At 32.9% G+C, this 13,473-nt stretch overlaps 3 protein-coding genes across 3 annotated transcripts; 1 reads left to right on the top strand and 2 right to left on the bottom strand.

Moving 5' to 3' along the window:
- Positions 1 to 6: 6 nt before the first annotated feature.
- Positions 7 to 2,046, top strand: LOC123659753. Its single transcript, XM_045594934.1, has 6 exons — positions 7 to 504; positions 747 to 856; positions 971 to 1,196; positions 1,482 to 1,596; positions 1,683 to 1,740; positions 1,829 to 2,046. Exons 1-6 carry the CDS (start codon positions 454 to 456, stop codon positions 2,022 to 2,024), a joined length of 756 nt encoding a protein of 251 aa, XP_045450890.1. The 5' UTR covers positions 7 to 453; the 3' UTR covers positions 2,025 to 2,046.
- Positions 2,047 to 3,048: 1,002 nt separating this feature from the next.
- Positions 3,049 to 4,261, bottom strand: LOC123659875 (putative nuclease HARBI1). Its single transcript, XM_045595039.1, has 3 exons — positions 3,998 to 4,261; positions 3,634 to 3,915; positions 3,049 to 3,549 (listed from the first exon to the last, which is right to left on the bottom strand). The coding sequence occupies exons 1-3, from the start codon at positions 4,259 to 4,261 to the stop codon at positions 3,049 to 3,051; spliced, it is 1,047 nt and encodes a 348-aa protein (XP_045450995.1).
- Positions 4,262 to 4,434: 173 nt separating this feature from the next.
- Positions 4,435 to 12,127, bottom strand: LOC123659874 (myb-like protein X). Its single transcript, XM_045595038.1, has 5 exons — positions 11,972 to 12,127; positions 7,633 to 8,041; positions 6,989 to 7,145; positions 6,630 to 6,781; positions 4,435 to 5,998 (listed from the first exon to the last, which is right to left on the bottom strand). Exons 1-5 carry the CDS (start codon positions 12,036 to 12,038, stop codon positions 4,435 to 4,437), a joined length of 2,349 nt encoding a protein of 782 aa, XP_045450994.1. The 5' UTR covers positions 12,039 to 12,127.
- Positions 12,128 to 13,473: the final 1,346 nt, after the last annotated feature.

Raw genomic sequence — 13,473 nt, 5'->3', positions numbered from 1 at the left:
TCATTCATTCGTTCGTTCAATATTTGATTAGTATGTTACACCGTTCCTTTTCATTCAAAACTTGCTAATGTGTAATAAAAATAATGAAGAATACATCAATATTTTTGCTAATAAAATTTATTATGTTATTTAAAACATCTGAAATCTTTATTACTTTGTACTTAGAAATAGTTTGAATTTAATTCTTGTTTATGACACACGTATATTTCTCAGTTGTTTTTTAGATAGCTAGCGTATGAAGGAATGAAATACAAAGCGCGAGTAGTTTTATGTTAACGAAAATTTTCGAAAATTTATATATTGTTATTGTAACGTGTCGCGTCAAAAACACAGCCGCTATTGTTCATTGATTCTTGATTGATTCTTAATAGACGGTACGTTGTTCTTAAGAATAGTACCTATAATATTTTTTGTTCTGAATTTGTGTGCGACGAACGTTACTTGTGCTGTAAAATGGATAAACAAAAGAAAAAAAGGGGTGATAATTGGACTTCTGAAGAAAAGGTTAGTTTATTTATTTAATACAAACATACATGAAACATATCAGAATTAAATAGAGTTATTATATATTATATAAAAATAAGTATATCAATGACAAAATACAATACAACAAAATTACAGAAATAGAATGTTAAATTACTTATTAAGGATGTCACAGGAATTATTTTTAATGTTCAAATCAACATACATCTAGTTCATTTAATAACCTCTCAATATAATTAATACGAATTTTCATGTTATACTAGGAAATATTACGTCAACTTGTTTCCCAGTCTGCACATATATTAGAAGATAAGTCAACAAAAACGAACACAAATATGTTGAAATCTAAAGAATGGAAAAATGTAACCATGAAGTAAGTAATGTGTAACGTATGTAATTTAACTGGCCTACCTGTAAATACCTGGCTATACTATGTATGAAATTGTTACTTTGGCAATAATTATTTTTTTTTTTTACATGTTTTCAGGCTAAATGAAATTGTAGGAAAAGCAAGAACTGACACAGAAGTAAAATTGGCTTGGAAACGAATGAAGTTGACAGCCAAGGCTAACTTGTCTCTTCACAGAAGAGAACAGTTCCAGACAGGAGGTGGTCAAAAGCCCCCATCACCTTCTCCAGTGGACTTGGAAATTAAATCGATTGCTCCCTGTGACTTTGTCGTAGACGTAAATAATTATGACAGTGATGCTGTGGTAAGTAAGAAGTGTTAAAGCATACAAAAAGAATTTCTATTCTATTTATAAAAACAAAAGATATATATATATATATATATATATATATATAATAAAAAAATGTGAGTAGCACTCACAATATATGTCTATGTTTAAAAAATGCTGTACTGTACAATATATACATATGCATATCTCTTTGGTGTTTCCAAAAACTTCCAATCTCCTCAATTCAATTGATAATTTTTTTATAAACAGAAATGATTTGCATATATCCAAGTGTAATCTTTGTGGTAATACCTCCTTCAGATTACAATTCCACCCGAGATAGATGATAGTCCTATGCCTGGCTCTAGTTCGGAGTACAAAGAACCAATTTTATCTGCAGATAATACAATTAACTCAACTAATAAAGAAATTAAAGGTAAACTAGATTCCTACTAGACTATATTCCTAGACTAATGTTTGTAAGAAAATTGGTTTTATTTATCTTTGTTTTTCTTTTTCAAGCTGTTATAGATATGCCTAAAAATACTGAAAAGAAGGACAAAAAGGTCTCTCATAATAGGTATGTACATGTGTTTGAATAAATAATATATTCACACTTTAAATTTAAATATAAAAACAATTAATAATGAAATATTTTAATTTTACAGAAGTGAACAAGGCCGTCAAGCTATAATAAACAGTAACATAGATTTTAAGAAAAAACAATTGGAAATGTTGGAGGTGGAGCACAAATTCAGTGTAAAAATATCGGAATTAAAAATTAAGAAACTTGAATTAGAAATTGAACTTTTGGAAAATCAAAAAATATCTATTGCTAAAGAACAAGAAAAAAATAACAGTTAGAAAAATAAAATGTGATTATGTAAAATTATAACTAAAATTTCAGATAACAATAAAAATTTAATAGTACCATAACATGTAGCCACATTTACTACTGTTTATAATAAATGCTGGGTTCTTATATTTGAAAAGATTTATCCTGTGATTAAAGTATGTATTTAATTAAAGCAAAAGAAATAATTATAAATATAAATAAAGATTTAAGTACAAATATTATTTATTTATTTAATAAGGTTTGCTAGCAGTTGCTACATTTATAATACATTACAATATTAATTTTATCATAGACTACATTTCTAAATGCACAACCATATTAAAGCAAACACGACATGCATAGTTATCCTGTTAATGTAACAATAGTAGAGAACTTGATCAAACAGTAGCAAGAGCTCAAAAATAAGGCATAAAATTTTAAGATGAATTTTTTTTTCTTTAAATTTTGTGGTGCCAAACAGTAACATATTATTATAAGAGAAATATTATCAAGATTAGTATGCAGAAATTTGTATAAGCCAGTATTTGACTAAGCCAAAATAGTAAAGCTTACAAGAACATTTATCAGTGGAACTTAATTCATAAAATGAACTCAAATTACACTTAGCTCAGACAAGATACATAATGGTTTGAATTAATCAGTGAAATCAAAAATTATCAAATCAAATCAAATCAAAAGATATTAAACTGTAAGTGAAACTGAATTAAGTAGGACAAGTCAGAGTCAAGTTGTCATGAATTAAAACATTAAATTAATCAAAACCTAGTCCAGAGATAAATAAAATTCAATTTTCATACATTAAAACATAACATATCAAACAAAATAATTATAAAAAAGAAAAAAAAATAACAACTAAGGTACATAATTATAATTATTATTTACAATATATATATATATATATATATATATATTGTAAATTTTATATATATATATATATATATATATATATATATATATATATATATATATATATATATATATATATATATATATATATATATATATATATATATATGTTATTAATTATTATAGTTATGAAAAGTATGTTTCAATAAACTGCCTTCTCCTTATATTTCCTCTAATAGGGTTTGCAACATATGGTTGCACTGGTATATTATTTTCAGTATGAACATGCCTTTCACCAGGAAATAGGTCTTCCTTCATGTCAATGGCTATATTGTGAAGAACAGCACATGCAACAATAGTCTTCCTGGCGGTTTCGATATCCCCATACAAGCCTCTTAGCAGGCAGCGGAATCGTTGTTTCCACAAACCAAAGCATCTCTCAATGGTGTTCCTGGTGCGAATGTGGCTCCTGTTGTACCTTTGTTCTGCCTCTGTTTGTGGGTTCAACAATGGGGTAAAAAGATATGGTGTGCAGGGATAGCCACTATCACCTAGGAGTAAGCCAGAGAATGCACCAGCTTCAAACCTCTGTTTCAAACGGCACTCCCTGAAGATTCTAGAGTCATGAACACTGCCACGCCATCGTGTCACAATGTCCATGATTTTGAGATCTGCATCACAGACTACCTGAAATTTGTAAATAATTATTTACACTTTTTAATTACACTAAATTAAATAATGTTATTTCATAAAGTGAATTATTTTAGTTACCTGTACATTAATTGATGGAAATCCTTTCCGATTAATGTACAATAGACCTCCATCAGCTCTTATTTTTTTAATCTGAATATGAGTGCAGTCTATTACGCCTATTATTTTTGGGAAATTGGCAATGCTACGAAATTTCCGCATGCTTTCTTCTTGTTCATCCAAAGTTGTAGGCATTTTTATATATCTTTGAGACATATGTGCTAAAATGCTTGCTATTTTTTTGCATGTTTTACTTATTACTGACTGGGATACTCCATGCAAATCACCAGTATCGTCTTGAATCTGTGAATAATACAAAAATTACCTTTTAGCCTTTGAGACATGCTAGCATTGTTTGTATTATATATCATGTTTTTATACTTACTTCATGACGAGCCCAGTTGCGTATCGCGCAAACTACTTGCAACTCAGGACTAAGAGCCTGTCCACGAGTATCGTAAGCTAAATCGTCGCGTATTAAATCAATTATTTTTAATCCAAACCTCTTGTTGAACCTATATTTATACCGGAATTCATCATCATTTAAATCAAATGGATTCACGCGATTACGAGGTATGTTAGATCGCCGGTATGCTTCCAACACATCCAAGTCTTCGAAATCCATGGAATCAATCGAGTTCACGTCCATTTTTGTCGATTTTTATTTAAAATAAAATACAAATGCAACGCTTACGACAACTGAGAAATGAGAATTTGACGTTTTGAGGTTAGTACTGAAGTTAAACTAGGGGTCACAGTGGTTTAACTTTAGTACTACAGATAATCCTCGTATTAGCGTTAAACTCGTTTTTGTAATAACATTTATTTTAGTCCATGAATTAAAGTTGGTATTAAACTCGGTACTATATTTAGTCTTCGTTTTGGAATAAGGCGGACAGTGTTTCGCTTATTATTATCTAGGTCCCGAAAAGTGTATCTAGAATTTCGATCATTAATATCATCTATCCATAGCTTTTTGCTACCATATTTGTCATTTATAAATTTTTGAGACAAAGTTAGTCGTTTTATTGGAGACAGATTTGGAGACTTTTTTTGATCAACCCTCTCGTCTCCAGTAATTTGCGCTAACGAAGTAAATTCTGGTTCCGTATTATTAGTTTGACCTACAATAGTTGCGTAATCTTGACTAGATCGCTTATTTCTCCAATATGATTGACTTAGTGAGTTTCGTTGCTTATTATTATTTTCAAAGGTCTTATCGCTTCTTGTAGGGGGACTTGGAGATCGACTATCATCACTAGATTGTGACATATACTGTCTTGCTTGTTGTCGGTATTTCTGACGTATTTTTCTTTTTTGAGTATAAAAAGGATCTTTTTCGCTTTGCTTTTTATACTGTGCAACCGGCTTATTTGCGCCCCATTTAGGCCGATTTTCTATATCTTTTTTGTACCTTTCCTCTGACCTTAAGCGGCGATCTTTTTTAGTAGCGTTTCTATGAAAATCTTGAGGTGCGTTTTCATCGATTTTAGAATAATTTTTATCAACGTATCGTGTGATATCGTCATTTTCTATTCTTTCATATATTTGCGTTGATGCATCAATATCAGTTTGAGTATAAGCGTCTTTAGTCCTAAGAGTGCGATATTTGCTAGGAGTTAGTATTTTTTCTAATTCCTCTAACTCGTGCAAATTGTTAATAGAATTTAACGACACACTATACACATTTTTATTTTGTGGCACTAAAACGGCAAGTTGTATATTGTTTGACTGATTATTCATTAATTCAGCAGCATTTGTAATTCCAATTGGCACAATATTATACTGATTATCTGTTAAAGTAAGAGGTGGCACATTATGGATGAATAAATTTAAGTTACTTGCTGGCAGGGATCGTGGCGAGTTAAACGCTGTCGTTTGTTGCGAATTACTTTCTTTATTTGGACATGACTGTACGTTATAAGTTCTATTAGTCTTTGTCGGACTGCAAGTGTTTGTTGGACTAGGTAGTTCTGTCTCACAATTTTCAACTTTATTACCTTCCTTCGAATCATTTTCATTCAAATTACTCGATTGTCGGTGACAGTTAAACTTTTTCTCCTTTTCTTGTCTTGCTTTTTTTTCGGCATCTTCTAGTGCCTTTTTTAAGGCTTCTAACTTGCGATGTTCAAAGAGTTGTTTCTCTTTCGCTTTTCTTTTTTCTTCTTCCAATCTTAACCGATCTTCCTCTTGCTGTCTTTGAATTCTCAATTCTTCAATACGCTCTTCTCTCAGTTTTCTTTCCCTTTCCTCTTGTCGTCGTTTTTCTTGTTCTTCTAATTGATTCAATATAGCAGATTGTAATTCCAAAGCTTTAATACGTTTTGTTTCTCTTTGTGCTTTAATTTCTGGTTCTATTGGTACATTTTGTCCTCTAAGAAACGTTCTAAAAATAAGATAAAATAACAGTCATTACAACTAATGAAATTATTTACAGTGACCGAAAATTTTAACCATTTAGAAAATTACAAATATTTGAATATGTAACATTGTCCATTAATGTCTAGCTCGTTACAACAAATTGTTTTTTTGTCAGTTAAGAATATAATTGTGTTTGTTTGAAAAATTTGTAATCAGATTTCGATGAACTTTAAATGTGACCACATCAGCTTTCGATTAAATTAAAAATCATCAAAATTGGTATACCCAGTAAAAAGTTATGCGGATTTTTGAGGGTTTCCCTCTATTTCTCTGGGATCCCATCATCAGATCCTGATTTCCTTATTATGGTACCACACTTAGGATATCTCCTTTCCAACAAAAAAAGAATGATCAAAATCGGTTCATAAACGACGAAGTTATCGCCGAACTTACTTTATATATATACAGTTGAATTGAGTAACCTCCTCCTTTTTTGAAGTCGGTAAAAAAATAGCAAGCGAGCTGTATTTATGTTTTAATTTTCCCACGTTTGAATTCCTATAAATTCTAATTATTTAGAACGATAATAGATTACTGAATGCCCTCTTTCAACGTCTCAAGTGTTTCAAAAACTCACTCGGTATACGAGTACGAACCTTCCCTCGTCACTACCATTATATGAAGATCGATCATAATCCAATCCAGAATTTGTGGAACTTTGATCCACGACTAAGACGTCAGATGCGCTGTCTATCATATTAAGTCCACGTTCTACCCACGATGGTGTACCTTTCTTTTGGTTTTGCATCTAAAAAATTACGGAGACTTAAGGTTTCTTATGAACAAATAATAATTGAGGTAGTATTATTTGAAATATATTTCCCTTATTCATATTATAAGCAGTAGAAAAACTTAGTTTCTAAAAGTTTCATTAACCCATTAATTTAAAATGGACATGAGTCAACATTGACATTGAGTTAATAAAAGTAATAATCAATACATTTTTTGTGATTACCTGTGGTAATCTAGCTGTGGGGGCAGTGGGTTCCCATAGTCGGCCAGTAGCGACTCCCCTGTCGCCCCATCGAGGACGACCTTCGTCTAGGCCAGACGTACTTCGCGCAGACAGAGCACCGTCTGTCATAACTGACCGCCCGCTTGAAGGTTGTTTTCTAGCAAGAAACAAAGCATCCTGAAGTGCAATTTTTTATACGATAGGTATATTCATTTTTAAAAATACGTACTACTCTCTATAACAATTCGTTATGTTTATTGTAATAGACACCCAACTATGTATTTCTAATACCTATATTATTTGGATATTTTTTTACATTGACCACTGCGTTTGTTATCTACGAAACAATAAAATAAAAATATCGAAATAAAAGTTAAGCTACTAATTGTTACAGTGCAATGACCGGTTACACGGTCTAATCGCTTGACCGTCTAGGCCCTGTTTTCAGTATTTCCATTGGCTGGAAAGGGTTGTTCTCAATTTGAAATATCAATTAAGGTCGAATACCAAGAAACTTCTATTACCTAACCGTTACTAAATAAAAAAATAATTGTTCATTTTTAAATATACCGTAAACCAAGTACGTTATTAGAATCAGTTAAAGATGCTTAAAAAGTAGATATGTATGTACATATAAAACTTACTTGTTCTCCTTTTCTTCTTGTTGCCAAGCCACTACGGGATTATTATTATTGTTATTGGTAAAGTCATGGAAGTTTCTGCACTGATTTCTGATGTTCATATTATTTACTGTTTCGCTGCCGTAGCCTGAGGTATCTCCTTCCCCATCTTCATCATAAAACGCAAATCTCTTTGCGCTTGAAACGTTTCTATTTACAACCTCCTTATGCCTTCTATTTTCTTCGGATTTTTTTATTTCGATATTATGAATTGGTGGCAGACTTGGACTTCTTTGGCGTTGAATTGGCTCGTGGTACTCGTATGAGGACTGTTTATGTAATTCGAGAGAACTAGCAAATTGATTTCGTACTTGCAAACGATTTTTATACCGTTCGCCAGATCCCCAGGGTAGGTAAAGATGTGACATCTCTTCTGTGAAAGATTTAAATTTTGGTTATAGAATCTACCGAATGTATGTATGTGCTCCTGGTATAGACGGATCCAAAGGTGGTATTCAAATGAATATTTTTTTTATTCGGTAAAGAAAACTATTCAAGTTTTCCCCTTTACATAGTTACTTAAGGGTCTTATGTTTTGTCGATAAAGCATGTAAGTAGAACAACGGAAGGAATGCACGCCAACTTGTTACCTACTTATGAAAATGGACTTATACTGATAAGATTTTATTACTCAAAACATTTTTTTAATTGCCATTTCTATTTCAATTTCGAAATACACAAGTTAAAAATTAATAGAAATATACTTTCAAATTACGTTAAAAAATTCCATCTAATTTTTCTATGTTTAAAAATACGTCTTTGTTACTTTAATTAGATGAATGTATTTTAAGATCAACTAGATTGTGGTAGGTATATTTTGTTAGTTACATTTCGCTACGCTTTCACGCGCAATAAATTTACGAGCGAAATTGTTGTAAGAATTATTATTTTAACGCTACGTCAAATTTTATATGTTTAATGGAAATAGATACTTATTGTTAGCTATTTAGTTGAGATAAACCCCTTTTTTGAATATCATATCAAAAATTGACCGCTCCAGCGGGGTTCGAACCCGCGTCTCCGACTGACTGTGTCGGCGCTCTAGCCAAATAAGCTATGGAACGATGTACCCGCTATATCGAAACTTTTGATATGATGATTTTATTTTCGGTTTAAGCGAACCGTGGCGCCGTCTAATGTGTGGGTAACACAAAAATAAAATCGTACATAATAAACCTCTTCATTCTTCTCGAATACTTATTTTCTTTATTATTTTCTTAGATTGGTTTTAGGTTCCTAATTTGTATTAAAACGCTTATATCTAAGTATTTTTATGTATATCTACCACGCCACGTAAACAGTATACCAATAATATATAGATGCTATGAGCATAAAACAGCAAAAAAAAAATAGGATTAAGGGTTCCTTTTAAATGGGGTCTTTCGATTAAGGATATAAAAATTGCTAGGACTAGTGTCTCTGTCTGTACAAGGCTTTAGGTATCTTCGATGGAGGAAAGCGGCTCGCGACGACCTCTTTCGGAAATGGTCGGCGAGCCTGGAGGACCCGGAAGTGATTCGGGTGCTGGTGGCAATTCGGCTCAACCTACGTGGCTAGGTCGAAAGACGACATGGTGCGATGTCGTTCCATTTGGCGCAGATACTGACCGGGCACGGCTGTTGCGGCCGCTGTGCCAAGTGCTGGGGCTGGGCCGAAACTCGGCCGAAACCGAAACCGAACTTTTGGTCGGACACTAATTTTAATCAATCATAAATCAGCATATCATATTTAACCTACACTTCAAGTTTATTAGAAGTACATTATATCTATAATCTATATATAATATATATAAAAGCGAAAGGTCACTCACTCATCACGAAATCTCCAAAACTATAACACTTACAAACTTGAAATTTGGCATGTAGGCTCCTTATAAGACGTAGACATCCGCTAAGAACGGATTTTATGAAATTCGACCCCTAAGGGGGTAAAACGGGGGTTGCAAGTTTGTATGAAAGTCCTATGTTTTTGAAGTAAGAGACTTGAAATATAAATGTATACTCTAAAGATGGTAGAAAGGTGTCCAAATAATGTATCTTGAGAAATCAACTTCCTTTTGGGGTTAAAACGGGGGATGGTAGGTTGACTCACTCTTCACGAAATCTCCGAAACTATAACACCTACAAACTTGAAATTTGGCAGGAAAGTTCCATATAGGGCGTAAATATCCGCTAAGAGTTGATTTTACGAAAATCGACCCTTAAGGGGGTAAAACGGGGGTTGGAAGTTTGTATGAAAGTTCTATGTTTTTTAAGTAAGAGACTTGAAATTTAAAATGTATACTCTATATATGGTAGAAAGGTGACCAAATGATGTATCTTTAGAAATCAACTCGAATCAACGGAACGGCTAAGCCAATTTTAATGAGAGTTTCACTGGAAGTTTGCTGGGAAAACTTTGTGACACACTAATTTCAACGCGGGCGAAGCCGCGGGCACAGCTAGTATTTATATATTTATGTGTAAGATCTACGGTCGTTTATATTCTGGACTTCGAATATGTATTTTTTTAATTCATTTAAAATCATCTAAAACTGTCATACGAAAAAATTTAGGACATATACCTAATTACGAGTAGAACATAGGATAGTATAACATAGTATAGTATAACATAGTATACCTATGTTAATCCAAATAAATTACATTTTATATACCTACCCAGGTCCTTTTATTATTGCTAAGTAAAATAATATGTAGGTCACATTTATTTCAATCAATTAGGCTTATGTTTGCAAAACAACGTTATTTGATTTTCGTTTAAATGTCACAGCGACTAAAAATATATTTTGTTCTTATTGGCAAGAATTGTGAGTATTGTGACGAGATTTTTCCGGTTCTAATCCCGGAAGTTACCAATTGTCATTCAAATAAATGACGGGAAGTGTCACAATAGTAAATTTTAAGGCTTTTAAGAATAAAATTGGCATTGACGTTAAATCTTTACAACAAAAACAAACACTGTAAATGAGGAAAAAAATAATAATATGAGAGTAATGATAAAGATTTAAATTAGTAACAAGTAGCCTTATGATTTGCTTTCTAATTGTTAAGTATTTTATATAGAATTGATGCGTGATCGGACTTATAGATATATTTTATATATTATCAAGAAACCTAGATCATGTTAGTTATCATAATTGTGTTTGCTCGCAAACGAAAAAAACCGACTTCAATTACATCGACAAGTAATACAACGTAAGTAGACGAAAAAAATTAACAAGCGCACTAGTCGTCTCTACGATTTTCGAGGGTTTCCCAAGATTTCTCTGGGATTCCATCATCAGATCCTGGTTTCCTTATCATGGTACCACACTTGGGATATCTTCTTTTCAACAAAAAAAAAAAAATTATCAAAATCGGTTCATAAACGACGAAGTTAACCCCGAACATACATTAACATCTTAATATATATAAATCTCGTGTCACAATGTTTGTCCTCAATGGACTCCTAAACTACTTAACCGATTTTAGTCAAATTTGCATACCGTGTGCAGTTTGATCCAACTTAAAAGATAGGCTATATTTTACTTTGATATATTATGTTATTATTATATTTCAGAAAAAAATAAGGTGATACGAAGTTCGCCAGGTCAGCTAGTATATATATATATACAGTCGAATTGAGTAACTTCCTCCTTTTTTGAAGTCGACAAAATTAACGATTTGTTGTACTACGAGTATACTAAGTACCTACTGATAATTTTCTTTCATAATACGTAAGTAAAGAGGAAAAAATTATATTCATTTAGATTATGTTAAAAAAATTGAAGTTAATTTAAAGCAGAATTTATAGTTTTTTTATTGTTTTATTTTTTATATTTAAAAAAATATTTTTAATAAAATTATCAAAAAAAAAAAAATGATTTTACCTATTTTTATGCATTCACTCACATGAAGTTACTTTTATTGAGAAAAAACAAAAGTAATAATATTTCACTTGTATTCGCTTTTAGGTTAATATTTTACAGAAAGTAAACTTCTTAAAAAATCTTTTGAAAAAAGTAGCAGTATTATTTTGGTTCAACACAGTTGTATATATGTAGGTACGTACCGACCCAATTTTATAAAAGATTCTTATCAAGCGTAATTCAACAACGTGCTTCGTGCTAGCAGCTTCACTATGACGGCGACAATGGTACAGTAAAAGTTAAGCGCGACAATGGTACAGTAAAAGTAAAGTTAAGTTTAAGTTTGACTGCTTCTTCTAGACAAAATCGCGATCGTGAATTGTTGCAAAATAGCGTAAGCCAGCGTGCACGCGCATAGCTCAATAGCAAAGCACTTGATGTACATATGGTACGCACCTCTTTCCTGTGCCCACTGCTGTTTCTTTTGCTGTACTAGAGACACGGGCTTGCCCACTGACAGCATCGCACTACAATATACATTACACTTTCTAACGCTCTGTATTGTACACGCGGTGCGTTTCCTCCCAATCACAGCACAGTTACGGTGCACCGGCTAATGAGTGCTCCGGAGTGCTCTTTAAAAGCAGACGCCCGCGCATAGGTGGGTGCGCGACGCGGTTCGCTTCACTCGTGCACTCATTGTTTGCGTATTCTGAACTACTGAATACGCAGACAATACTACAATAACAATGTTTTTTATATAAGCAGCGTTTTGTTTCTTTGGGCAATTTAATACTGTTGGCACCACCACCCGCTACGCCTCCTCTATCCACAGTCACGATGTCTAGACATTTTCAGGCGTTATTATTTCAGCGGTTGACACGCAATGTGGATACTTTAGACGAAAGCCTCGGTAAAGCCCCCGGTCGATATTGTCATAGTAACGTTTGTTTTACGTGTGAGTAAGGAAATGTGCCTTTTTCTCATTTGCATTTAGGCCACGAAAGCGAAAGTTTATAATTATTACATAAAAAACAATGTTAAGTTCATTAAGAAAATAATGGAATAAAACTAAAACTAGGTATACTCGACAATCCTTATTATCCATTACATGATAACTTCAATTCTACTTGAGAAAAAATAAAACATATCTATAGCGAATTTTAAACCAGAATTTTAGAAAGACAAAAGACAGACTGTTGTTAATGTGAAAACAACATACATATCGACGTAAATCAAAATACAGATAACTAGACCATTATACAACCTTTCTGAAACGACAAAACACATAATTATGTAGGTACTCGTAAACTGCGCCTGTTAGCTTATAGCCCTAATCAACAACAAAGGTACGATCAAGTCGGTGCTAATTTTTACCAGCCATAATAAGACAGTATAAACGAAATAAAAATTACTCAATGTATATAATAGCAATGAGCCTTCAGCTCCAGGGTTGGGGGGATAATACATAAAACAGATTTTTACTGCTTTAACCACACAGCATATTAAGGTTCATCGCCCTTGATCTCCGATGCGGTGTGTGGCTACGGCAGTAACAACATAGCCACCCCTCTCTTATCGTGGCTGTCTAAGAGGCGACTAAGGGATAACACAGTTCCACTACCATCTTGGAACTTAAAAAGCGACCAATGGCGGGATAACCATTCCAACTGCTGGCTTTTTAAATGCACAGGCCGAGGACGGGCAGCAGCGTCTTCGGCGCAACAAAGTCAGCCCTGCGGTCACTAACCCGCCTGCCCAGCGTGATGACTATGGGCAAAACACATGAGTTCACGCCATTTTTGACACGAATTTATGGAGGCCTATGTCCAGCAGGGGACTGCGATAGGCTGAAATGATGATCACCGATGATACCCATCCCCAACGAAAATTAATTGGATGTTCAACGTTTCCGATATCTGATACTTATATTATAAAGCTGAAGAGTTTGTTTGTTT

This window comes from Melitaea cinxia, chromosome 14 (assembly GCF_905220565.1).
Source record: "Melitaea cinxia chromosome 14, ilMelCinx1.1, whole genome shotgun sequence".
NCBI classification, from domain to species: domain Eukaryota; kingdom Metazoa; phylum Arthropoda; class Insecta; order Lepidoptera; family Nymphalidae; genus Melitaea; species Melitaea cinxia.
This window is presented reverse-complemented; position numbering and strand designations above follow the sequence as displayed.

Bases quoted from the DNA above. Each gene is read 5' to 3' on its own strand.
- LOC123659753 (XM_045594934.1), top strand. From the start codon at position 454: ATGGATAAACAAAAGAAAAAAAGGGGTGATAATTGGACTTCTGAAGAA. The intron at 857-970 runs GTAAGTAATGTG...ACATGTTTTCAG, and splicing joins TGGAAAAATGTAACCATGAA to GCTAAATGAAATTGTAGGAA. The intron at 1,597-1,682 runs GTAAACTAGATT...TTCTTTTTCAAG, and splicing joins AACTAATAAAGAAATTAAAG to CTGTTATAGATATGCCTAAA.
- LOC123659874 (XM_045595038.1), bottom strand. From the start codon at position 12,038: ATGCTGTCAGTGGGCAAGCCCGTGTCTCTAGTACAGCAAAAGAAACAG. The intron at 8,042-11,971 runs GTGCGTACCATA...AATCTTTCACAG, and splicing joins GCAGTGGGCACAGGAAAGAG to AAGAGATGTCACATCTTTAC. The intron at 6,782-6,988 runs GTAATCACAAAA...GTAATTTTTTAG, and splicing joins CCACAGCTAGATTACCACAG to ATGCAAAACCAAAAGAAAGG.
- LOC123659875 (XM_045595039.1), bottom strand. From the start codon at position 4,261: ATGGACGTGAACTCGATTGATTCCATGGATTTCGAAGACTTGGATGTG. The intron at 3,916-3,997 runs GTAAGTATAAAA...TATTATTCACAG, and splicing joins GCAACTGGGCTCGTCATGAA to ATTCAAGACGATACTGGTGA. The intron at 3,550-3,633 runs GTAACTAAAATA...TACAAATTTCAG, and splicing joins TTCCATCAATTAATGTACAG to GTAGTCTGTGATGCAGATCT.